At 43.1% G+C, this 24,992-nt stretch overlaps 1 protein-coding gene across 1 annotated transcript in view; it reads right to left on the bottom strand.

Annotated features, from left to right (window-relative positions):
* Nucleotides 1-24,992, bottom strand: part of LOC124804846 (lipase 3-like) — a 212,029-nt gene that overhangs the window by 58,898 nt on the left and 128,139 nt on the right. Inside the window, exon 4 of the mRNA XM_047265197.1 lies at nucleotides 5,880-6,126. Coding sequence (XP_047121153.1) covers nucleotides 5,880-6,126 — 247 coding nt within the window. The remainder of the gene's footprint in view (nucleotides 1-5,879; nucleotides 6,127-24,992) is intronic.

Raw genomic sequence — 24,992 nt, 5'->3', positions numbered from 1 at the left:
GACTACCATTCCGATGCTTCTCGAGCAACGCACGGTGCTCGTATTGAGTGTGCTGTAGTAGCGTCTGCGCGAACATAAGACTTTGAAACTTTTCTATCCTGTGACATGCGCGATTGTTTGTGTCTTTCTCAATCTGTCTGTAATAAACAACTGAAATTTGTTCTTTCGTTTTGAATGATCTTGCATAGTAAACACACTCTGGCAGTTTATTGGTAATGAAATATATGACATCAACATTCATCATCATCATCTTCTGTTATACAGTCTTGAGTGTTTTCTTCTGTTTCGCACGATACTGATTCATTACCATTAACACCACGTGTGAAAACTTCGTTTATTATATCCCTGTTGTCTACCTTGTTCAGAGTTTTAGTCACTGGAGATGCGCCAAACAAGATTTCATTTGGTTATCACTTGGGCATAATTCAGTTCGCAAGATCACAGAAGAAATGTGAAAGGGTTTTCATGAAATGTTGCAATTTTCCTAACTTCGTAGGAGCTCTGGATGGGAAACATGTTTCTATTTGGGCTCCTTCTAACACCTGATCACTTTCCTTTAATTCCACAAAGACATCCCGCATAACTTTGTTGCCTCTTGTACACACGCAATGTAACTACACACATCAGGAAGAGTTTTGCATCACCCCAGTTCCCAGAACTCTTTAAGATAGACGTTGACTGAGTATATTGCATCACAGACACAGTCCTTTCGACTGTTCGGAGATGTCACTAAACCCGCCCAAAGATGTAAACAACTATGCATGAGCAGCGCCTATTATACGGAGGGGGTCCAACAACCGGTCAGTTCTAGTCATTCCACCAGAAAGGAGGTACACGGCTCGTGTTGTCTGTAGTTCAACCATGCCTAGACGGTCAGTACCGCCGTTCGATCGCGTCCGCATTGTTACTTTGTGCCAGAAAGGTCTCTCAACAAGGGAAGAGTCCAGGCGTCTCTGAGTGAACCAAGGCGATCTTATTCGGACATGAAGGAGATACAGAGAGACAGGAACTGTCGAAGACATGCCTCGCTCAGGCCTCCCAAGGGCTACTAGTGGATCACCGCTACCTATGGATTATGGCTTGGAGGAACCCTGACAGCAACGCCACTATGTTGAATAATCCTTTTGGTGCAGCCACAGGACGTCGTGTTACGACTCAAACTGTGCGCAATATGCAGCATGATGCGCAACTTCACTCCCGACGTCCATGGCGAGGTCCATCTTTGCAACAACGACACCATGCAGCATGGTACAGATGGGCCCAACAACATGCCGAATGGACCGCTCAGGACTGGCATCACGTTCTCTTCACCGATAGTGTCGCATATGCCTTCAACCAGACAATCGTCGTGTTTGGAGGCAACCTGATCAGGCTGAACGCCTTAGACACACTGTCCAGCGAGTGTAGCAAGGTGGAGGGTCCCTGTTGTTTTGAGGTGGCAGTATGTGGGGCCGACTTACGCCGCTGGTGGTCGTGCCGTAAGGGCTGTACGATACGGGAATGCCATCCTCTGACCGATAGTGCAACCATAACGGCAGCATATGGGCGAGGCATTCGTCTTCATGGACGACAATTCGCGCCCCCATCGTGCACATCTTTTGAATGACTTCCTTCAGGATAACGACATCCCTCGACTAGAGCAGCCAGCATGTTCTTCAGTCATAAACTCTATCGCACATGCCTGGGATAGATAGAAAAGGGCTGTTTATGGACGACGTGACCCACCAATCACTCTGAGGGATCTAAGCCGAATCGCCGTTGAGAAGTGGGACAATCTGGACCAACAATTCCTTGATGAACTTGTGGTTAGTATGTCACGACGAATTCAGGCATGCATCAATGCAATTGGACGTGCTACTGGGCATCAGAGGTACCGATGTGTGCAGCAATCTGGACCACCACCTCTGAAGATCTCGCTGATGGTTCGACAACATGCAATGTGTGGTTTTCACGAGAAATAAAAAGGTCGGAAGTGATGTTTATGTTGATCTCTGTTCCAATTTTCTGTACAGGTTCCGGAACTCTCGGAACCGAGGTGATGCAGAACTTTTTTTATGTGTATATATTCCTACTGATGTCGGGGCATTATGGAAGGAAAATGTTATAGCCGTAACCAACACTTTCAAGGAATAATCTTTTACATAGCTGGTTGTATTCACTGATGTAGAATCAGAAATATACACGTATGTATTTACCAGCTGTTCTTATTTCTGCTCCTATTTCATTCCAGAGTGTGTTCTTCAGCTCTGTGTCCATGAATTCGAGATTGGAGAGATCGTACAACACAGGATAGTTGCAGAATAATTCAATAAGTTTTTCCTCATTCATGTTTACCATTATAAACTTTTGCACGACAACACAACAACATGAATGTGCCGCGGCCGTGAAGACAGGAAACATCGACCGCAAGAAACACGGTGCAAGAAACACGACGATAACGGCACAGCGTAAGCGTGTACGCGATTTGCATTATCACAGTCACGCCACGGGCGAATGTAGCATTTCCCCTTACATTCCTAAAACAATACCTTCAAACATATCGGCAGTAGACCGGTTCAGTCACGGCACTGTTGCTTCGCTGATGCGTGTTAGTGAATTGGCCTTTAACATCCTCAGTCGTAGCGTAGCATATGTGCTACACTCGATTTTTATTTTATAGAATTAACTAAACTTGCTGCGCTTGATTGTAGCACATACTTTTACACCATGTTCTTTCTATTCAACACTTTTTTCCGTTTGCAGAAGCTGTTTAAAATAGCTGTTTATCGCAGTTTCAGAGTAACTTCGAGAAATAAAGTTAATTTGTGTGACTCTTCAAGCTTTCCCGGCGGATGTGTTGTAAATAGTCTTCACGGGTTTACCGCCGGATCACGTTACACATTGTGGAATTTGCACAACGTGATCCGGCGGCAAACCCGTGAAGACTATTTGCAAAGGTAATTTATGTTTGTTTTTATTAATTTTCAACTATAATGTGTTCAGAATGTGCTGTGATGTGCTAATACATCCGTTACTATCGAATAAGTGATTGTTTATTATACTGCAACAATATGGCGATACATTTTTTGGCTGTAGCACTGTGTTCGGCAAGACCTATACGTCCACAATCACGAGACAAGAGGAAGAAGAGTGTGAAGTAGAAGAGGAGGAATGTGATGACGAAGATGATGCAGTTCCACTGAGGATGCGACCAGGGACATCAAACAAGATCTGTAACACGCATCTATCCGAGACCTCTTCTCAGAGGTAGGTTTGCCAGGATCTAAGGTGTTCAGATTTGTGCAATGCACCAAATGCAAAATATACAGAATGTCACATCAAGGACTGTCATAATCGGGAATATGGCAGGAACGATCGTACGAAGCAAAAAAGCCTAGTAAACGTGGATTCTAAGTGCATATCTTGAGAGATTTGAGAACTCCTTCAGCTTAGATACTGTGAAATAAACCCACTTCCACCACAAAAAAAAACTAGAAGGGTGCCCTTCATGATGTACAATGAGCTGACAAAAGTCATGGGATGCCTCCTCATATCATGTCGGACCTGCTTTCGTCTGGCACAGTGCAGCACCTCGACATGGCATGGTTTCAACATTCGTTTGAAGTCCCCTACAGACATATTGAGCCATGCTGCCTTTATAGTTTTCCATATTTTGAGAGGTGGTAGTATGGACCAAAACAAGAAAATATGTCCAGTTAACATCGGGCATAAAGTGCATACTTTAAGATCTATGAGCGCTTGTCCATCTTCGCTAATGGGAAACACATCTCTTCGACTGAACAAGTGCTCAGTGCTCTTAACGTATGCATTTTAAAGCCCATGTTTACTAGACTTTTGAGTTCGAATGATCGCTCCTGTCATTTTCCCTGAATATTGATCTTCTGTGATTTTGGGTATATCTGTTTCGCAGAAGAAAGCGAGCTCTTTTAAGCACTTCCATAAGAAATACACTGCTGGCCATTAAAATTGCTACACCACGAAGATGATGTGCTACAGACGCGAAATTTAACTGACAGGAAGAAGATGCTGTGATAAGCAAATGATAGCTTTTCAGAGCATTCACACAAGGTTGGCGCCGGTGGCGACACCTACAACGTGCTGACATGAGGAAAGTTTCCAACCGATTTCTAATACACAAACAGCAGTTGACCAGCGTTGGCTGGTGAAACGTTGTTGTGATGCCTCGCGTAAAGAGGAGAAATGCGTACCATCACGTTACCGACTTTCATAAAGGTCGGATTGTAGCCTATCGCGATTGCGGTATATCGTATCGCGACATTGCTGCATGCGTTGGTCGAGATCCAATGACTGTAAGCAGAATATGGAATCGGTGGGTTCAGGAGGGTAATACGGAACGCCGTGCTGGATCCCAATGGCCTCGTATCACTAGCAGTCGAGATGACAGGCATCTTATCCGCATGGCTGTAACGGATCGTGCAGCCACGTCTCGATCCCTGAGTCAACAGATGGAGACGTTCGCAAGACGACACCCATCTGCACGAACAGTTCGACGACGTTTGCAGCAGCATGGACTATCCGCTCGGAGACATGGCTGCGGTTACCCTTGACGCTGCATCGCAGACAGGAGCGCCTGCGATGGTGTACTCAACGACGAACGTGGGTTCACGAATGGCAGAAGGTCATTTTACGGGTGAATCCAGGTCCTATTTACAGCATCATGATGGTCGCATCCGTGTTTGTCGACATCGCAGTGAACGCCCATTGGAAGCGTGTATTCGTCATCGCCATACTGGCGTATCACCCGGCGTGATGGTATGGGGTGCCATTGGTTACACGTCTTGGTCACCTCTTGTTCGCCTTGACGGCACTTTGAACAGTGGACGTTACATTTCAGATGTGTTACGACCCGTGGCTCTACCCTTCATTCGATCCCTGCGAAACCCTACATTTCAGCAGGATAATGCACGACCTCATGTTGCAGGTCCTATACGGGCCATTCTGGATACAGAAAATGTTCGACTGCTACCCTGGCCAGCACATTCTCCAGATCTCTCACCAACTGAAAACGTCCGGTCAATGGTGGCCGAGTAACTGACTCGTCACAATACGCCAGTCACTACTCTTGATGAACTGTGGTATCATGTTGAAGCTGCATGGGCAGGTGTATCTGTACACGCCATCCAAGCTCTGTTTGACTCTATGTCCAGGCGTATCAAGGCCGTTATTACGGCCAGAGGTGGTTGTTCAGGGTTCTGATTTCTCAGGGTCTATGCACCCAAATTGCGTGAAAATGTAATCACGTGTCAGTTCTAGTATAATATATTTGTCCAATGAATACCCGTTTATCATCTGCATATCTTCTTCGTGTAGCAATTTTAATGACCAGTAGTGTAGTTGCGATGATATGACGTCCGACGACTCACCGTGCCTTTCTTCAGTCTCTTCGTAGACATTCCGCAAGCACCTGTGAATATCTGCGATGCTTAGTTTTCCGCCAAAATAAATTCAATGACAGCTCTGTGCATGGAGCGCACATGTGTTGCAGACGGCATTTTGAAGGCTACGTATTGCGCCGCCACCTATCAGAAGTACACGAAACCATAGAGGCTGAAGCGAGAATACTCCATGACGTCTCACAACGAGTTCTGCCATTTTTTCCACCGAAATTTGCCAAGAAATAAAAGTGGTGTATCAGTTATTGAACGCTCCTGTAATTCTTCTACACTCCATTGTCCATGTTTTAGTTTTGTTTCTGACCATCTTACTCTTCAAGACACTATGCAACCTACTCAACTGGTCTTCGTAGTTCTTTGCTTTCTGTGACAGAACTAACCGTTACAAAACTTGTGAGTAACTTATAATAAGGCCTTCCACTTTGGGGCTCTGCGCATGCGCGTCACTGGGAGTGGAGTACTTACGGCGATGGACTGCGCCACAGGCGCGGCGGCGCGCAGCGGCGGGCTGTAGAGGTCTGCCATGAAGACGGCAGGCGCCAGCAGGAACGCGGCGCGCACCTTGCGGCTGTACTCGGGACGCAGCGAGGCCAGCACGTAGAACATGGTGCCGCCCATCGAGTGCCCCACGTACACCAGCTGCGGCCGGCGCGCCTGCTGCAGCACGTAGTCCACCACCGCCGGCAGGTCCTCCATCCCGCTTTCGTGCCAGCTGTGGGCAGGTCCGAATACTAGTAGAGTTGTAAAACTAACGTAGGCTACCGCAGATTATCATAAATAAACTTGTTGTTCATTAATTAAAACTTCCGGGCTGAATTGCCGTGGTACATATATAAAACTTCTTCTCCTTCCTGACGTTGCGTTGCCTACTGCGGGCAACATCTTCCGAGGTGAGTTGGTCACTTGCTACTAGGCGCTGGAGGCCCCGCTAATATAGAGCGCTTAGATGGTGCCACCACTCATCACGTGCTTTCGACTTTAAAACTATCTCTGGCTAGTGCCATCTCTCTCGATTACAGGTAATCGATTGTCGCTTTGTTGGTGCAAAGTCGGCCGCCATATCTTGTCTAGTTTTAATCCTTTTTTATTAAAATTATTTTCGTGCTTGTAGATCTCTATAGCTTCTCTATACATGCGGCTATAATAATGTGAGGTCCTAGCTACCACGTTTGTCTCACTAAATTTTATTTCGTGATCACCGTCTTTGATAACGTGTTCTAGTAGAGCTGACTGGCAATTTGTCCCAATCTACAGTTCCTTTTGTGTTCCGTTAGGCGGATATTAACACTCCTTTTAGTTGTTCCAATATAAACCGTGCCACAGCTACCCGGAACTTTATACACACCTGGGGTGGCTAAGTGGTGTCGTGCGTCTTTCCCCGATCTTAAACTTTCACTAATTTTCTTGGTAGGCCGAAAGATTGTCTCCACTTGAAACTTGGCCAAAACTTTCCCAATACGGTCCGTGATATAATGAATAAATGGACGAAAAACTTTTCCAGCCGACGGTTGTTGTTGTCGTGTATTTTCAGACACTTTTCTTCCAGGGTGGAGTGCTCGATCTATCTCGTTGTCAGTATACCCATTTCTACTGAAAGCCGTTCGCAAATGGCATAATTCATCTTGCAAATAAATTGGCTCACAGATGTTATTAGCACTGTCCACTAAAGTTTTTAGACTCCTCTCTTCTGCCTAGGATGATGATTCGAATCCTTATGTAGGTAACGATCGGTGTGCGTGTGTGTGTATCTTTCCTATATACCTTGTGCCCTAAAGTCCCATCTGCCCGTTTAATAACCAATACATTCAAAAAATTCTTACAGAAGATAAGTAATACCTTTGCAAAACGGAAGCTTACCCTCCTAGACTGTATGAGTTACCTAAGATACACAAGCCCAATGTCCCATTGAGACCGATAGTAAGTGCCATTGGGGCTCCTACTCAAGTGCTGGCTAGATATCTTGCTTCTTTGTTGCAACCGTATATAGGTAAAACTGACACTCATATTAAAAATTCCATGCATTTTATCGAAAAACGGAGGGAGATCACGTTTAGTCCAAGTGATCCTTGTCAGTTTCGATGTAATATCCCTGTTCACCATGGTTCCTGTTGACGAAGCTCTTTCTTACGTAGCTGACTTGTTTCCTACTGATATAATAGGTTTGTTTCGACATTGTCTATCCTCGACTTATTTTCAATATAACAACTAGTTTTATGAACAAATTTGTGGGGTAGCCATGGGTAGCCCTCTGAGCCCAGGTATTGCTAATCTATTTATGGAATTTTTCGAACAACAAGTGCTGCAGTCGGCCAATAAAAGCCCTTTGAAATGGTATCGATACGTGGATGACAACTTATGGAATCATGCTGAAGAGGAAGTAAGTGATTTTTTGGTGCACATAAACAGTTTCAATCCAAAGATACAATTCATGGAGAAAGGCAGTAATGGACGACTAAATATTTTGGATGTATTAGTTATTAAACGGACAGATGGGACTTCAGGGCTCAAGGTATATAGGAAAGATACACACACACCGATCGTTACCTACATAAGGATTCAAATCATCATCCTAGGTAGAAGAGAGGAGTCATAAAAACTTTAGTGGACAGGGCTAACAACATCTGTGAGCCAATTTATTTGCAAGATGAATTATGCCATTTGCGAACGGCTTTCAAGAGAAATGGGTACACTGACAACGAGATAGATCGAGCACTCCACCCTAGAAGAAAAGTGTCTGAAAATACACGACAACAACAACCGTCGGTTGGAAAAGTTTTTCTTTCATTTATTCATAATATCACAGACCGTATTGGGAAAGTTTTGGCCAAGTTTCAAGTGGAGACAATCTTTCTGCCTACCAAGAAAATTAGTGAAAGTTTAAGATCGGGGAAAGACGCACGACAACCCTTAGCCACCCCAGGTGTGTATAAAGTTCCGGGTAGCTGTGGCACGGTTTATACTGGAACAACTAAAAGGAGTGTTAATACCCGCTTAACGGAACACAAAAGGAACTGTAGATTGGGACAAGTTGACAAATCAACTGTAGCGGAACACGTTTTCAAAGACGGTGACCACGAAATAAAATTTAGTGAGACAAACGTGATAGCTAGGACCTCACATTATTATAGCCGCATGTATAGAGAAGCTATAGAGTTCTACAAGCACGAAAATAATTAATAAAACAACAAGAAGGATTAAAATTAGACAAGATGTGGCGGTCGACTTTGCACCAACGAAGTGGAGAGAGATGTCACTAGCCAGAGATAGTTTTAAAGTCGAAAGCACGTGATGAGTGCTGGCGCCATCTAAGCGCTCTATATAAGCGCGACCTCCAGGGCCTAGCAGCCAGTCGCCGACTCACCTCGGAAGATGTTGCCCGCAGTAGGCAACGAAACGTCAGGAAGGAGAAGAAGTTTTATATATGCACCACGGCAATTCAGCCCGGAAGTTTTCATTAATGAAGACGCCAGCCGTGAAAGCTTACATGTTATGATTAAACTTCTTGTTGCTGTTGCTGTCTTCAGTTCAAAGACTGGTTTGATTCTGCTCTCCATGCTACTCTACCCTGTGCAAGCGTCTCCGCCTCCGAGTAACTGTTGCAACGTACATCCTTCTGAATCTGCTTAGTGTATTCATCTCTTGGTCTGCCTCTACGATCTTTACCCCCCCCCCCCCCCCCCCCCCCCCCCCCGCACACGCTTCACTTCAGTACTAAACTGGTGATCCCTTCATGCCTGAGAATGTCTCCTACCAACCGATCTCTTTTTCTAATCAGGTTGTGCCAAAAATTTCTCTTCTCCCGAATTCTATTCAGTACCTCCACATTAGTTGCGCGATCTACTCATCTAATTTTCAACATTCTTCTGTAGCACCACATTTCAAAGGGTTCTAGTCTCTTCTTGTCTAAACTGTTCAACGTCCATTTTTACTTCCGTACGTGACTACACTCCATACAAATACTTTCAGAAAGGACTTCCTGACACTTAAATCTATACTCGATGTTAGCAAATTTCTCTTCTTCAGAAACGCTTTTCTTGCCATTGTCACTCTGCATTCTACATACTCCCTACTTCGACCATCATCAGTTATTTTCCTTCCCGTACAATAAAACTCATCTGCTATTTTAAGTGTCTCATTTGCTAATCTAATCTCCTCGGAATCACAACATTTAATTGGACTCATTCCATTATTCTCGTTTGGCTTTTGTTGATGTTCATCTTACACCCTCTTTTCAAGACACTTTCCATTCCGTTCAACTGTTCTTCCAAGTCCTTCGCTCTCTCTGACGGAATTACAATGTCATCGGCAAACCTCAGAGTTTTTATTTCTTCTCCCTGGAGTTAAATTCCAGGGTGAAGTAAACGTAGACTACGATAATTTCCCAAGTAGCCTTGGTCTGTTACATAGCCACGTTACCTGTACGATAGGCGTCTTGCATACCTGTCGGGCGTTACCTCATCTCGATCAATTTTTCTGCATATGTGATCAGTGTATTACTAGGTTCCCCTAGAAACCGGAATCTGTAATCGTCTAGAAACTCAGTGAGGATATATAATTAGGTAGCAAAAGTCATGAGATAGTGATGTGCACATATACAGACCCGTCTAGTATCGTGTACGAAAGGTCTAAAAGGGCAGTACATTACTCAGGTGCTTCATGTGAAAATGTTTCAGACGTGATTATGGCCGCGCCACGAGACTAACACGCTTTGAACGCTGAATGATGGTTGGACTGGGGCATGAGACATCCCATTTTGGCAATCGTCAGGGAATTCAATATTCCGGGACGCACAGTGTCAAGAATGTGCCGAGAATAACAGATTTTTGACGTTACATCTCACCACGAACAACCCAATGGCCCACAGCCTTCACTTAACGCCCGAGTGCAGCGGGGTTTGCGTAGGATTGTCAGTGCTAACAGTCAAGCAACTGCGTGAAATAGCCGCAGAAATCAATGTGGGAAGTACGATGAACGTATCAGTTAGGAGAGTGAGGTGAAATTTGGCGTTAATGGACTGTGGCAGCAGATGGCTGACGCGAGTGCCTTTGCTAACATCACGACATCGCCTGCAACGCTCTCCTGTGCTCGTGGCCATATCGGTTGGACCGTATACAACGGGAAAACCGTGGTCTGGTCAGATGAGTCCCGATTTCAGTTGGTAAGAGCTGATGGCAGGGTTCGGCTGTGGCACAGACCCCGCGAAGCAATGGGTTCAAGTTGTCAGCAAGGCACTGAGCAAGCTGTCGGTGACTCCGTAAAGGTGCAGGATGTGTTTACATGGAATGGATTTAGTCCTCTGGATGTTCGGCTACTCGGAGACCGCTTGCAGCCATTTATGGACGTTTTGTTCCCAAACAACGACGGACATTTTATGGATGACAATGCGCCATGTCACTGGGCCACAATTATTCGCGATAGGTTCTTTCTGGACAATTCGAGTGAATGATTGGATCTCCCAGATCGTCCGACACGAATCCCATCAAACATTTATGGAACGTAATCGAGAGGGCAGTTCGTGCACAAGATCCTGCAGCAGCAACACTTCCGCAATTATGGACGGCTATAGAAGTAGCCAACGACTTGAGTCCATACCACGTCCATCTGCTGCACTAAGCTGGGCAAAAGGTCTGACATGATGTGAGGGGTATCTCATGAATTTTGCCACCTCAGCGTGTAAAGGGTCGCTTAACCTACGGAACATTACTACTCTACAGAGTTATTCTCCTGTTTGTTACTTAAAATAGGTCAGTATTTATAGAAAAATTCAAATTGTCAGGTTTTATTCGAAAATTGTTGATTTGTAATGTGAGAAAGAGGGATGTTATAGCAAGAATAAGATAAAGATACAGAGTTATCATATAGTGATAGAAAACAAAATTTCCCGAAAAAAGATAAAATTAAATAAAAAACTCATGACAAAAACATATATAACACCCCATCAATACATCCTCGAGCTTATATAAAACATGTTTCTGTTATTCACAAACAAATTTTCCACTTATCAACAGTAGCAGAAAACTCTTGCCTTTGTTCGTGATGAAGAACCTTGTATTGAGTATAAAATAACAAAAAAATTATATAGATTTTTTATGTTTCTGCTTGTAAAATGTACTTACATCAAAAATGATTGCTTTGGTTACATAAAAGCACAAAAGTTACGCAGTCAACTAAAAATACTGATAAAGTACTTATAGATACTTATAAAACGCAGTTTATATTTCATAAGGATATAAAATACTGAATGAATTAACTCTGAACGATGTGCGGTCCCTATTATATGCAAAACAAACAAACAAAAACCAAATAGAAGCCGTTGGCTCCAAGTTTCTCGCCCACACATTCATTTATGTTTCTTTTCCTGCCAATGCTACTGGTAATCCTACTGTTTTCCACGTCATTTATGTAGTGTACCAAAACTACCGAACCGTAGTTTTGGTAAAGCGCACCTACAACTGCTAGGCATTACAAGTTCAACATCGGCAACGATAACGCAGAAATTTTACTTGCTGTGGGTATACAGCACAGTTATAGGAATACATCATTAAATTTGTAGGTGTCTTAGGTGCGAAACTGAGATCACAAAGTTGATACCTGATATGTTTCTGTGGCGGTGGGTGAAAGGGGGGGGGGGGGTAGATAAATTTACAATACTGCAGTTATCGATACCAATGTTTACAAATACTCTAGACACTAAGTCATAGCTGAATTATTCGATAAATATGATCACTTATCGATAAGCAAGCTACAGCGTGCACTATCAGTAGGTTTCAAAACGCCGTGCATAAAAAGTAGATTTTTCCAGGGCTCATACTTTGAGTTACATTGCTGATAAAAAGATGGGGTTAAGCGTTTTGGATAGGCCTTGAGCTAGGGACAATTTGTATACCCAACAGAAGGATCGTCTTACTGTAACCATCCTACTTTTTGCATTATTTGTAGCCTACAGTACGCCTGAAGTGGCTTATGGAGGCACTATTTAGTTCATGGGCGGTTCCTGGGAAAAGCAACTGACACCAGCAAATAGCTCATATTTTAACGGAATGTTCTTTAGGCATTTATCTAGAAGTACCATTTACCCGCTTTCAAAAATCTTTGTCCGTTACCGAGAGACAGCCCTAAAAACATTATTTTTAGGTACCAGAACCGAGCTGCAGAATCCAAAACCGCTATGCATAGCAAATAGGTGTAATGCTTATGATATATTCATAAGATACCAGTCTCCAACAATATTGCAAAATTTCTTGATATCTTCACCCATTTCCGAAATACAGAGATTCAAAATTACCCTACTTGTACATGTAAAATATGTACGTAAAATCTGATGTGAGGCGAAAACGTAATTTATGAAGTGACGTAACACGGAGAAATATTTTGTAAAGTGTTTCAATCATCATCAAAAGGGTTCTGGGAAACATACGTAGTAGTACTAAAGCACAGGAAAAATTTTTGTGCACATAAAAATATGGATGAGAGGTAAAATTAGTTTTGTGTTCTTTCAGTTTCACTTAAGTAAACTATCAAAATTTTACTGACCAATAAAGTTCTTTTCGTATGAGTGGCGTGCCCTGCTGTAACAAGAAAAAGAAGGAATCAGCGTAAAAAAGCTCCTATTGGAGCAGAAAAAAAGCTCTGATTGAAAAGTGGGCTACGGCTGCCTGAAATTTTGACATGCGAACATACTCGCACTTTTTCATACTGAGAGAGAGGTAGTCAGTGGCAGTGGAAAAGAGATGTAAAAGTGATTAATATTGGAAGATAGTAGACGATGGTTGTGGTATAGAAAGAACGAAAGAGACAATGGCAGTGTGAGAGAAAGAAACAGACTGGCAGTGGAACATAAGTGATATTGACAGAACAGTGCTAGGAAAAGAGTGGGAGAGGAATAAAGAGAAGGAGAAAGTGAAAGTGGGTGAGAGACAGTAATAATGAGAGACAGTCTATTAGAATGAGAATGTGTAAGACAGAGATAGCGACAGTGGGAAGGAATGAATGAGATAGTTACAGTCAGAGAGAGCAAGAGCCAGACAATTGTAGTCAGAGGTGGCAGTATTAGCAGGACAGTCTTTACAGCGATAGATGGGGTGTGAGAGAGTTACAGTTAGGGGAGCTTGTGGGGGTGAGAGGTGAGTTACATGTTTAAAGAGCGCGAATATGTTCGCATGGCAAAATTTTTGGGGAAATTTTTAATGCTGATGAGGAAGGTATAATGAGACATCTGGTACCCCACTCTTCAGAATCTTTTAATAGAGTGGAACATATTCACCATTTTTGTGTTCTGATAGCAGCATTTTCCGCTGTTAAGTATTTATTTTATTCAGCATGTGTTGTAAATAGTAAAAGCATTTCTTTTGGCCTATAGTCAAGTACAATACGTACGCTCTACACATCATTTATGTTAGAACAAAGGAAGTAATTAAAAACAAATGTGGGATCTGATGATGCAAATAACACTTTGTTTCTTTCATGCTGCGTATTAAACATGTAATGTGTAATCAGTAGGTGCCAAAAATTGTTGAAATTTAAATACATGTTCCGCATTATCCTTCACTGCTCGCGATTTATTTATCAGGCTCTTGGTATAATCCTGGCCGCACGGTTTGAGGCGCAATGCCACCGATTGCGCGGCCCCTCCCGCCGGATATTCGAGTCCTCCCTCGGGCATGGATGTGTATGTTGTTCTTGGCATAAGTTAGTTTGTGTGTAAGTCTAGGGACCGATGACCTCAGCAGTTTGGTCCCTTAGGAATTCACACACATGTGAACAAAAAAAAAAAAAATGTTCAAATGTGTGTGAAATCTTACGGGACTTAACCGCTAAGCTTACACACTACGTAACCTAAATCATCCTAAGGACAAACACACACACCCATGCCGAAGGAGGACTCGAACCTCCGCCGGGATCAACCGTACAGTCCATGACTGCCGCGCCATAGACCGCTCGGCTAATCCCGCGCGGCACATGTGACCATTTTTTTAAGTTATTGATAATAAAAACTTTCGCATTATGGAATAGTCTTTCGTAAATTGGAATACTTTGTGAATAACCAATATTATATTCTTGTGACTAATTCTCAGGTTTCTGTAAATGTATACTTTGGTAAAAATTAATTTGCCGATTAAAAAGTTATTGAAACTAAAATATTTTCATTCGAGAAAACTATCGCTGCAAATGAGAGGTTGCAAGTATGGGCGTTGCGCGGAAATTCTGCTAGTCTGTTTAGCTTTTGGTCTGTAAAGATACTGTGCCATCCAGTCTGTCATTAACTTACTTCTTGCAATATGATATGCCAGTCGTCAGATGATGTAAGTAGTTGGATTCACATGTCTGTAGAAGCCGTGTCTGGTGTTAATAAATGACGAAAAAGGGAAAGAACTGTTCTTCATCACATAACAAATCCGGCCTTACACAACAAGGAGGAAGCAAGAAAGGAAGATGTTGTTGTTGTTGTCTTCAGACCTGAGACTGGTTTGATGCAGCTCTCCATGCTACTCTATCCTGTACAAGCTTCTTCATATCCTAATACTTACTGCAACCTACATCCTTCTGAATCTATTTAGTGTATTCATTCTTGGTCTCCCTCTACGATTTTTACGTTCCACCCTGCCCTCCAGTGCTAAATTTGTGATCCCTTGATGCCTCAGAACATGTCCTACCAACCGGTCCCTTCTTCTTGTCAAGTTGTGCCACAAACTCCTCCCCAATTCTGTTCAATACCTCCTCATCAATTATGTGATCTACCCATTTAATCTTCAGCATTCTTCTGTAGCACCACATTTCAAAAGCTTCTATTCCATTCTTGTCTAAACTATTTATCGTCCATGTTTCACTTCCATACATGGCTACACTCCATACAAATACTTTCAGAAACGACTTCCTGACACTTAAATCGATACTCGATGTTAACAAATTTCTCTTCTTCAGAAACGCTTTCTTTGCCATTGCCAGTCTACATTTTATATCCTCTCTACTTCGACAATCATCAGTTATTTTGCTTCCCACATAGCAAAACTCCTTTACTACTTTAAGTGTCTCATTTCTTAATCTAATTCCCTCAGCATCACCCGACTTAATTCGACTACATTCCATTATCCTTGTTTTGCTTTTGTTGATGTTTATCTGATACCCTCCTTTCAAGACACTGTCCATTCCGTTCAACTGCTCTTCCAAGTCCTATGCTGTCTCTGACAGAATTACAATGTCATCGGCGAACCTCAACGTTTTTATTTCTTCTCCATGGATTTTAATACCTACTCCGAATTTTTCCTTTGTTTCCTTTACTGCTTGCTGAATATACAGATTGAATAACATTGGGGATAGGCTACAACCCTGTCTCACTCCCTTCCCAACCGCTGCTTCCCTTTCATGTCCCTCGACTCTTATAACTGCCATCTAGTTTCTGTACAAATTGTAAATAGCCTTTCGCTCCATGTATTTTACCCCTGCCACCTTCAGAATTTGAAAGAGAGTATTCCAGCCAACATTGTCAAAAGCTTTCTCTAAGTCTACAAATGCTAGAAACGTAGATTTGCCTTTCCTTCATCTATTTTCTAAGATAACTCGTAGGGTCAGTATTGCCTCACGTGTTACAACATTTCTGCGGAATCCAAACTGATCTTCACCGAGGTCGGCTTCTACCAGTTTTTCCATTCGTCTGTAAAGAATTCGCGTTAGTATTTTGCAGCCGTGACTTATATTAGACATGATCCAGCGAAAAGCAGCGCGATTCGTCATGGGGACATTTAGTCAGCGCGAGAGCGTTACGGAGATGCTGAACAAGCTCCAGTGGCGGACACTTCAAGAAAGGCGTTACGCAATACGGAGAGGTTTATTATCGAAATTACGAGAGAGCACATTCCGGGAAGAGATGGGCAACATATTACTACCGCCCACATATATCTCGCGTAATGATCACAACGAAAAGATCCGAGAAATTAGAGCAAATACGGAGACTTACAAGCAGTCGTTCTTCCCACGCACAATTCGTGAATGGAACAGGGAAGGGGGGGATCAGATAGTGGTACAATAAGTACCCTCCGCCACACACCGTAAGGTGGCTCGCGGAGTATAGATGTAGATGTAGATTAAACTGATAGTTCGGTAATTTTCACATCTGCCAACACCTGCTTTCTTTGTGATTGGAATTATTATATTCTTCTTGAAGTCTGAGGGCATTTCTCCTGTCTCATACATCTTCCTCACCAGATGGTAGAGTTTTGTCAGGACTGGCTCTCCCAAGGCCGTCAGTAGTTCTAATGGAATGTTGTCTACTCCCGGGGCCTTGTTTCGACTCAGGTCTTTCAGTGCTCTGTCAAACTCTTCACGCAGTATCGTATCTCCAATTTCATCTTCATCTACATCCTCTTCCATTTCCATAATATTGTCCTCAAGTACATCGCCCTTGTATAGACCCTCTGTATACTCCTTCCACCTTTCTGCTTTCCCTTCTTTGCTTAGAACTGGGTTTCCATCTGAGCTCTTGATATTCATACAAATGGTTCTCTTTTCTCCAAAGGTCTCTTTAATTTTGCTGTAGGCAGTATCTATCTAACCCCTCGTGAGATAAGCCTCTACATCCTTACATTTGTCCTCTATCCATCCCTGCTTAGCCATTTTGCACTTCCTATCGATATCATTTTTGAGACCTTTGTATCCTTTTTGCCTGCTTCATTTACTGCATTTTTATATTTTCTCCTTTCATCAATTAAATTCAATATTTCTTCAGTTACCCAAGGATTTCTACTAGCCCTTGTCTTTTTACCTACTTGATCCTCTGCTGCCTTCAATATTTCATCCCTCAGAGCTACCCATTCTTCTTCTACTGTATTTCTTTCCCCCATTCCTGTCAATTGTTCCCTTATGCTCTGCCTGATACTCTGTACAACCTCTGGTTCTTTCAGTTTATCCGGGTCCCATCTCCTTAAATTCCCACCTTTTTGCAGTTTCTTCAGTTTTAATCTACAGTTCATAACCAACAGATTGTGGTCAGAGTCCACATCTGCCCCTGGAAATGTCTTACAATTTAAAACCTGGTTCCTAAATCTCTGTCTTACCATTATATAATCTATCTGATACCTTCTAGTATCTCCAGGATTCTTCCATGTATACAACCTTCTTTTATCATTCTTGAACCAAGTGTTAGCTATGATTAAGTTATGCTCTGTGCAAAATTCTACCAGACGGCTTCCTCTTTCATTTCTCTCCCCCAATCCATATTCACCCACTATGTTTCCTTCTCTCCCTTTTCCTACTCTCGAATTCCAGTCACCCATGACCATTAAATTTTCGTCTCCCTTCACTACCTGAATAATTTCTTTTATCTCATCATACATTTCATCAATTTCTTCATCATCTGCAGAGCTAGTTGGCATATAAACTTGTACTACCGTAGTAGGCATGGGCTTCGTGTCTATTTTGGCCACAATAATGCGTTCACTATGCTGTTTGTAGTAGCTTCCCGCACTCCCATTTTTTATTCATTATTAAACCTACGCCTGCATTACCCCTATTTGATTTTGTATTTATAACCCTGTATTCACCTGACCAAAAGTCTTGTTCATCCTGCCACCGAACTTCACTAATTCCCACTGTATCTAACTTTAACCTATCCATTTCCCTTTTTAAATTTTCTAACCTACCTGCCCGATTAAGGTATGTGACATTCCACGCTCCGATCCCTAGAACCCCAGTTTTCTTTCTCCTGATAATGACGTCCTCTTGAGTAGTCCCCGCCCGGAGATCCGAACGGGGGACTATTTTACTCCGGAATACTTTACCCAAGAAGACGCCATCATCATTTAACCATACAGTAAAGCTGCATGCCCTCGGGAAAAATTACGGCTGTAGTTTCCCCTTGCTTTCAGCCGTTCGCAGTACCAGCACAGCAAGGCCGTTTTGGTTAGTGTTACAAGGCCAGATCAGTCAATCATCCAGACTGTTGCCCCTGCAACTACTGAAAAGGCTGCTGCCCCTCTTCAGGAATCACACGTTTTTCTGGCCTCTCAACAGATACCCCTCCGTTGTGGTTGCACCTACGGCACGGCCATCTATATCGCTGAGGCACGCAAGCCTCCCCACCAACGGCAAGGTCCATGGTTCATGGGGGTAGGGAAAGGAAGATAAATAAAACATATTTTGTTTGTAATCATTTCCTTCCAATGACGAGTAGTGAAAGCATGGTCAACACTTATACCTAAAATGCACTTCATCTACATCTACATGTACATTATTACTCTGCAGTCACAATTAAATGACTGGCAGAGGGATCATCGAACCACCTTTAAGTTATTTGTCTACCGTTCCAATCTCGAAAGGCGCACGGGAAAAACGAGCACTTAAATCTTTCTGTGCGAGCCCTGATTTTTCTTATTTCATTGTGATGATGATCATTTCTCCCTATGTAGGTGGGCGCCAAGAGGATATTTTTACAATCGGAGCAGAAAGTTTGTGATTGAAATTTAACGAGAAGATTCTTCTACAACGAAAAACGCCTTTGTTTTAATAACTGCCATCACGGTTCACGTTTGTTACTCTAATTCACTTTTGATGTCAGTGGCTCTCTCTCCCCTTTTCACGATAATACAAAATGAGCTGTCCTTCTTTCAGCTTTTTCGGTGTCCTCCGGCCGTTCCCTCTGACGCGGATTCTACACCGCGCAGCAATACTGCCGAAGATGGCGGACAAGCAAGGTGTAAGCAGTCTCTTTTAGTAGACTTTTTGCGCTTTCTAAGCCAATAAATCGCAGTCTTTGGTTCGCTTTTCTCACAAAATTACCTATGGTAAGGTTTCAATTACGTAATTGTAATCTTTAAATATTTAGTTGAACTTACAGCCTATAGATCTGTGTGATTTACCGTGTAACTGAAATTTAGCCGATTCCTTTCAGTATTCATCTAGATGATTCCAGATGAAGTTAAATATCAACTTTTTTATATACTAATTGAGACCGAATACTACCGTCTCTGGCAGGAATAATGAGTGGGAATCAATTCTAAATCAGCTTGAATGACTGATACTGACATATCTTTGTACGCTATTTCAATACGCTAACAATCACGAATCAGAGTGGCTGGCGAGTTTTGGCGTTCCAGCCTTTTGGCAACCTATGACCAGATATTTTCAGCGAGTGGGAAGTCTAGAGTACATATTGACCAGGGCAACCGTTGAACATCATTTGTAGCGAGGTAGCTCAGGACAGCACGGAAAACATTGCTTTGTGTTATCTTGCTGAAACATAAGAATATGAAAGCTTCGAAGATTAGCTCTGGTGTCCATATTACCGGCTATGCAAATCAGAAGTGACTGTATTGTGTAGTAGATGGTACAGTCACCCCAAGTGTTGAGTCCATATGATAATGAAGAATGCAATCCATGTACGGTCGTTTTCTTCGGAGCTTTCACAAAAGGGATGCATCCGTCATGGTGCTGTATGCACAACTGGGCCTCACTAAAAAGACGTCGTGGTGGCGCAAGGCAACTAGAAGCAAGTGGTGCCCCTCCTGTGCCAATATGACCGCTGGACGGTACATAGTCGGCACGCACCCCTCCGCTGTCGAGTTAAGGCCAGCCCAAACAAAGACCCCCGTACGTAATGTCCGTGGTGCTCCACACGTCGTCGCACTGTCCGTGTGGAGACTTACCTTGCTGCAAACAATCGTGACTCAACGTATTTAACGTAGCTGTATTGTCCTTCTGAGCCAAAAATGGTTCAAATGGCTCTAAGCACTATGGGACTTAACATCTGAGGTCATCAGTCCCATAGACTTAGAACTGCTTAAACCTAACTAACCTAAGGACATCACACACATCCATGCCCGGGGCAGGATTCGAACCTGCGACCGTAGCAGCAGCACGGTTCCGGACTGAAGCGTCTAGAGCCGCTCGGCCACAGCGGCCGGCCCTTCTGAGCCCATCGATTTCAATCTGCTATGGCAGTCTTTGGATTCCGAACAACACTAACATAGATATTACAGAAAGATAAACCACGAGTGTGATAGGCCACAAGCTCCCACTCTTGAATTTCGACGTGCGCTGGTAAACTTTCCACAAAAAGCCAATATTTAGATTGGACTTCTGAATGTGATATCAACTACTGAATATTTTTTTATGTACAGAATGTAGGTGGGCGTAAACACTAACTAATTTTTGTGGTTTTACTGAAACGCTAATCATGTGAATGCCATTATTACGTATCTTGCACACAATCTCCATAGTAGTCCACTCTTACTAAGGAGGAGTGTGTTAACAGCGGGGAGGACTGTCGGAAAAGGTCACAGTACATGGAATACCTTCTCAAACATGTGACTGGCCTGCAGACACTACGTTGTCCGAGACATTTACTGTTCATATGAGACAAAAGTAAAGCTCTACACCAATACTGTTTACTACATGGCACTTTGGACTAATGTCACATGTTGTTATATGCACTGAAGATGACTATGTAAAAGTTGAAATCTACATGTGCTGCAATAAAACGATGGATTTTGTGATCGATTGCTGTTCTTTTCTTGATACGCTGCGTACAGTGGGATCACACGGATTTCAGTCTAATTAAATATAATTTCGGTCCCTCCTCTCCTCACCTCAACAAATACTACCATCAGATCCCTTAAACACCATGAGCTATGTTCTTGGAGACGCAGTTTTCATCTGAACCCACAAATCATCAACGGTGGTTGCTAGACGAATAACCATATTAGAGACATAGTTGATAGATGTCAGACAAGTGTGCAATGTTACTAAAGCGGTGACCCTAGTAAATTTGGTATGTGGATTTGCCTGAATGGGAGGCATGCTCTCAGTCTCTAAAGCCCTCTACCTGCAGTAGTAATTGCAGTGATTGCCCTCAAGCTGTAGAAGTCGAGGTATTATGTCGTATCAAAGGTGCCTGAAATAATCACGATTGGTTTTCGTGCACCATGACTTTTAACACATGGTCACGCTGTCACCATGGTAACATCCAATACACACACCACTATTGATTATGGAGAAGCTGAGGCATTATTCTTCCGAAAACTTCAGATTTCGCTACTACGTGCCCATTGCAGTCTGAAAAAAAAAAAAAAAAAGGTTCAAATGGCTCTGAGCACTATGGGACTTAACTTCTGAGGTCATCAGTCCCCTAGAACTTAGAACTACTTAAACCTAACTAACGTAAGGACATCAGACTCATTCATGTCCGAGGCAGGATTCGAATCTGCGACCGTAGCGGTCGCGCGGTTCCAGACTGTAGCGCCTGGAACTGCTCGGCCACCTCGGCCGGCTGCAGTCTGAAGCATTAGTGGTTTCATAATAAAGGAAGCTGATGCAATGGAATGTGTGTCACCATTCCAGTGCATAATGGATGGTGCAGAACCGTCAGCACTTCCTCTGGAGTACTCCAAGGTCGACTCACTATGTACACAAACGTGGATGGCCAGCATCATAAGAGGAAGATTTGTTTACAGTTACTGACCTAGTACACGCTTGGCGCTGCGGTCCAATGATCCTAAAACACGTAGCTCTTGTAGCTGCATCTCTTGCAGCAGATGTCACATTTCGGGAAAGTTGTTTCGCTCAGGACAGCCCTTCTGCTCCGTCAAGACTCACCAATGAAACTAATCCATTTTGATTCTGAAGTAACTTAAAATAGTTTCCGCTACTACATGAAATGGTTTGGTATTCTCAGTCGCTTTCACTGCCGATCTCTTTCCTTGTAATTAATTTACCATCTATCTTTGAGTAATTCAAGTTGTCGTGTTTGGCTTCTCTTTTAGAGATTTTCGCTGCATTACTAATATCTTTCGAAAGTCTGGACCACCTCTTATTTGTGCCTTGTGAGGGATCGATTCCGTGAAATAATTCTGCCAAGCCTGATATGAGAGCTCTGCTCAACTTGGTCTTCGATAGTTTCTTTGAAAAGAATTTTTAAGTAACTGAGGTATCAAAGTCGATTTACCAGGTCCAAATAACTTGATACAGATAATTTTTTTCATACACATGGAAATTCTCCAGTTGATATTAATTAAAGCACTGATACAAATTCGCGATAACTTAAGAGATACTTCGTCCTGGAAAAATCCAAGTCCTGATTTGTAATGTAATCTATTATGAGCTGCCAGCTGTGTTTTAATGTGTGGTTGTATGGAATGGTCTGACGGTAAACTAGTGATCTTAATTTTTGTTGCTAGCAAAACAAGAGCAAAAATGGGAGTTAAATATATTTAATAATTCCTATTTCTTGTTGTTATCGCATATTCTGATGATTGTATCGTACCCCTAAGTGCAATGACCACACTGTGTTGAATTAAAGTGTGAGGAGTTTTTGTCCTGAAAACAAGTAAAGCAATTTCTTTATCCTGATGCCACACAGTATGTCCCTATGGAGATGAACACAGTGTTTACGAGTACCTCATATAACTTTTTCAATCTATTGTCTGATGCATCTGAAAATGACCTGGGAAACTTGAAGTAAAAAAGAGAATTTAAACATTTGGATTTATCAAAGTTAATTGTACATGAAGGAAGTTTAATTGCGTAGCAGAAAATGTTCTTAAATGCTACTGTCCGTTACGAAATGATGCAAACCTGACAGTGATCAGCGTGGGGAGAGGGTGCCGCTATGGGAACAAGGGAAAGGATATTATAAGCTTATCCATGATCCAACGCGCTGAACCAGAGGGAATCTTTGGTGAGAGCAAAGAACACGAGTCAAACTTGTCATGACTCCTTCACAGAAATCTGCGCTGCTAATAAACTTAATATTTGGTTAACGGATTTGCACGGGACGAAAGAGAAAAACTGATGTGAATTACAGTCATTGAAACAAGAGAACCATCATTCAGTTTAACTTAAACTATGGTGGTCTAAAGACTTAGCTTACGACACACGTGGCAAAGACTTCATCAATTCGGAAAGAACTTGGTGCAAAGCATTGGTACTGCTAACCAATTCTAATCACGAACTAACGGCACGCAAGTAAGCAGTTACATTGTGTCTCACCATCGCTGCCTCGTCGTACAGCTCTGCAGTGTGTCCGTACCGGTCCACATCTCCAACGCCTCCAGCTTGTAGCATATCTCACCTTCAACTGCCCTCATTCGCTCCTCTACACCCGCGAGAGGATGCACTTTTTGGAGAACCTCCCGGCCAATCACAGCTCTAGCTTCGGGGCGCAATACGACGTCCCAATCGGCTCAAGTCCAAAACGCGCCGTGTGTAGCCGTTGTTCGGGTATCGAAAGCTCTCGAAACTTCTACTGCGAGCTTCCTGCGAGTAATGGAAAGACACGTCCACGAATTAGTGGGGCAGATCATTCCACCTACCTGCCCAGAGTCTACGTACGCAAAGAGTGCGGCGGTGTCCTCTGCCACCATCTCTGTCCTTGTTCTTCGATTCCTTCCCTCGCTATAGTTGTGTGTATTCCATCGGTTTTGCCCTACTTTTCTACGCTTGGAGAGAACAGAATATTCTCATTAGCCCACAGCCAAAATAAGAGAATGAATTTCATGCAAGACAGGGTGTCCATGAAATAGAAGCTGCTGATCATAAAGGGTAAGTCAGAAATAAAGCACATACTCCACAAACCACTTCTTGTAGGTATTGGTCTGTGTAGAAAATGATAAATATGGCGTATGAAAATGATAAAATACCGTATCTAGATGATAAGCTATATCCTAATGGGAGGTGTACTCAGATAAACGCACATCTTTCACTATTTTTAAAGTGAAATCTTTTGCTGTATACACTGCTGGGCAAACGAAGTGAAGCACCGGTGAGGGAGGAGGAAATCGAAATGGAACTTCATGGCTTAAGAGGATCTGTGACTTTATTTCAGTGATTACAATATCAAATCAAATTTACAAATAACTTAGCAGCACGAGCCCGCTTATCAGTATGACGCTCCAACCTCCCCCTCTGGCCTAGATGCATGCGCTGATTCGGCTGGAACTGGTGTCATAAAGCCTCTGTACCCTCTCGTGAGGCAATCTGGCTCACGACTGTTGTAGCTGGTACTTGATATCCTGGATACTGGCACTGAGACGGTCTTGACATCTAATCTAGTCCCACATATGTTTCGTCAGGGACAGATCTGTGGACCTCACTGCTCTCTGGACTATCTCAGCATCATGCAGGCAGTTCATAGAGACAAGTGCCATGTGTGGAGGAGCGTTGGCCTGTTGGAAAATGGTTCTACTGTCAGGACGCAGAATGTTCCTGACATACCGTTGCGGCCTCAGAGTTCCCTCAATCACTACAAGTCGTGACATGTCTTCCCACACCATTGTACCAAGAGTAAGCCTCTCCAAAACGTTGGAAGAATGGGACCTCCTCCTGGATCGCCACCATACTATTCGACGATCGTCATCTGGGGTACTTCAGAACCTTAATTCGTCGCTCAACACGATGTGATGCCATTCATCAGCAGTCCACGCTTCACGGTCACGACTCTACTCCAAACGCAGCCGTTTATGTTGTGAAGCTAATGGCAGCGTACAGTTTGGATGGGAAGTCAATAGAACATCGTAGTCTCCAACCAATGGTGCAGGACGATACAGAATGTTGTACAGTGCCCATTACTTGTTCTCGGATGTCGGATGCAAA

Source organism: Schistocerca piceifrons, chromosome 7, assembly GCF_021461385.2.
Source record: "Schistocerca piceifrons isolate TAMUIC-IGC-003096 chromosome 7, iqSchPice1.1, whole genome shotgun sequence".
Classification (NCBI taxonomy): Eukaryota; Metazoa; Arthropoda; class Insecta; order Orthoptera; family Acrididae; genus Schistocerca; species Schistocerca piceifrons.
The sequence above is the reverse complement of the archived record's forward strand: the minus strand, read 5'-3'. Positions and strand labels throughout refer to the sequence as shown.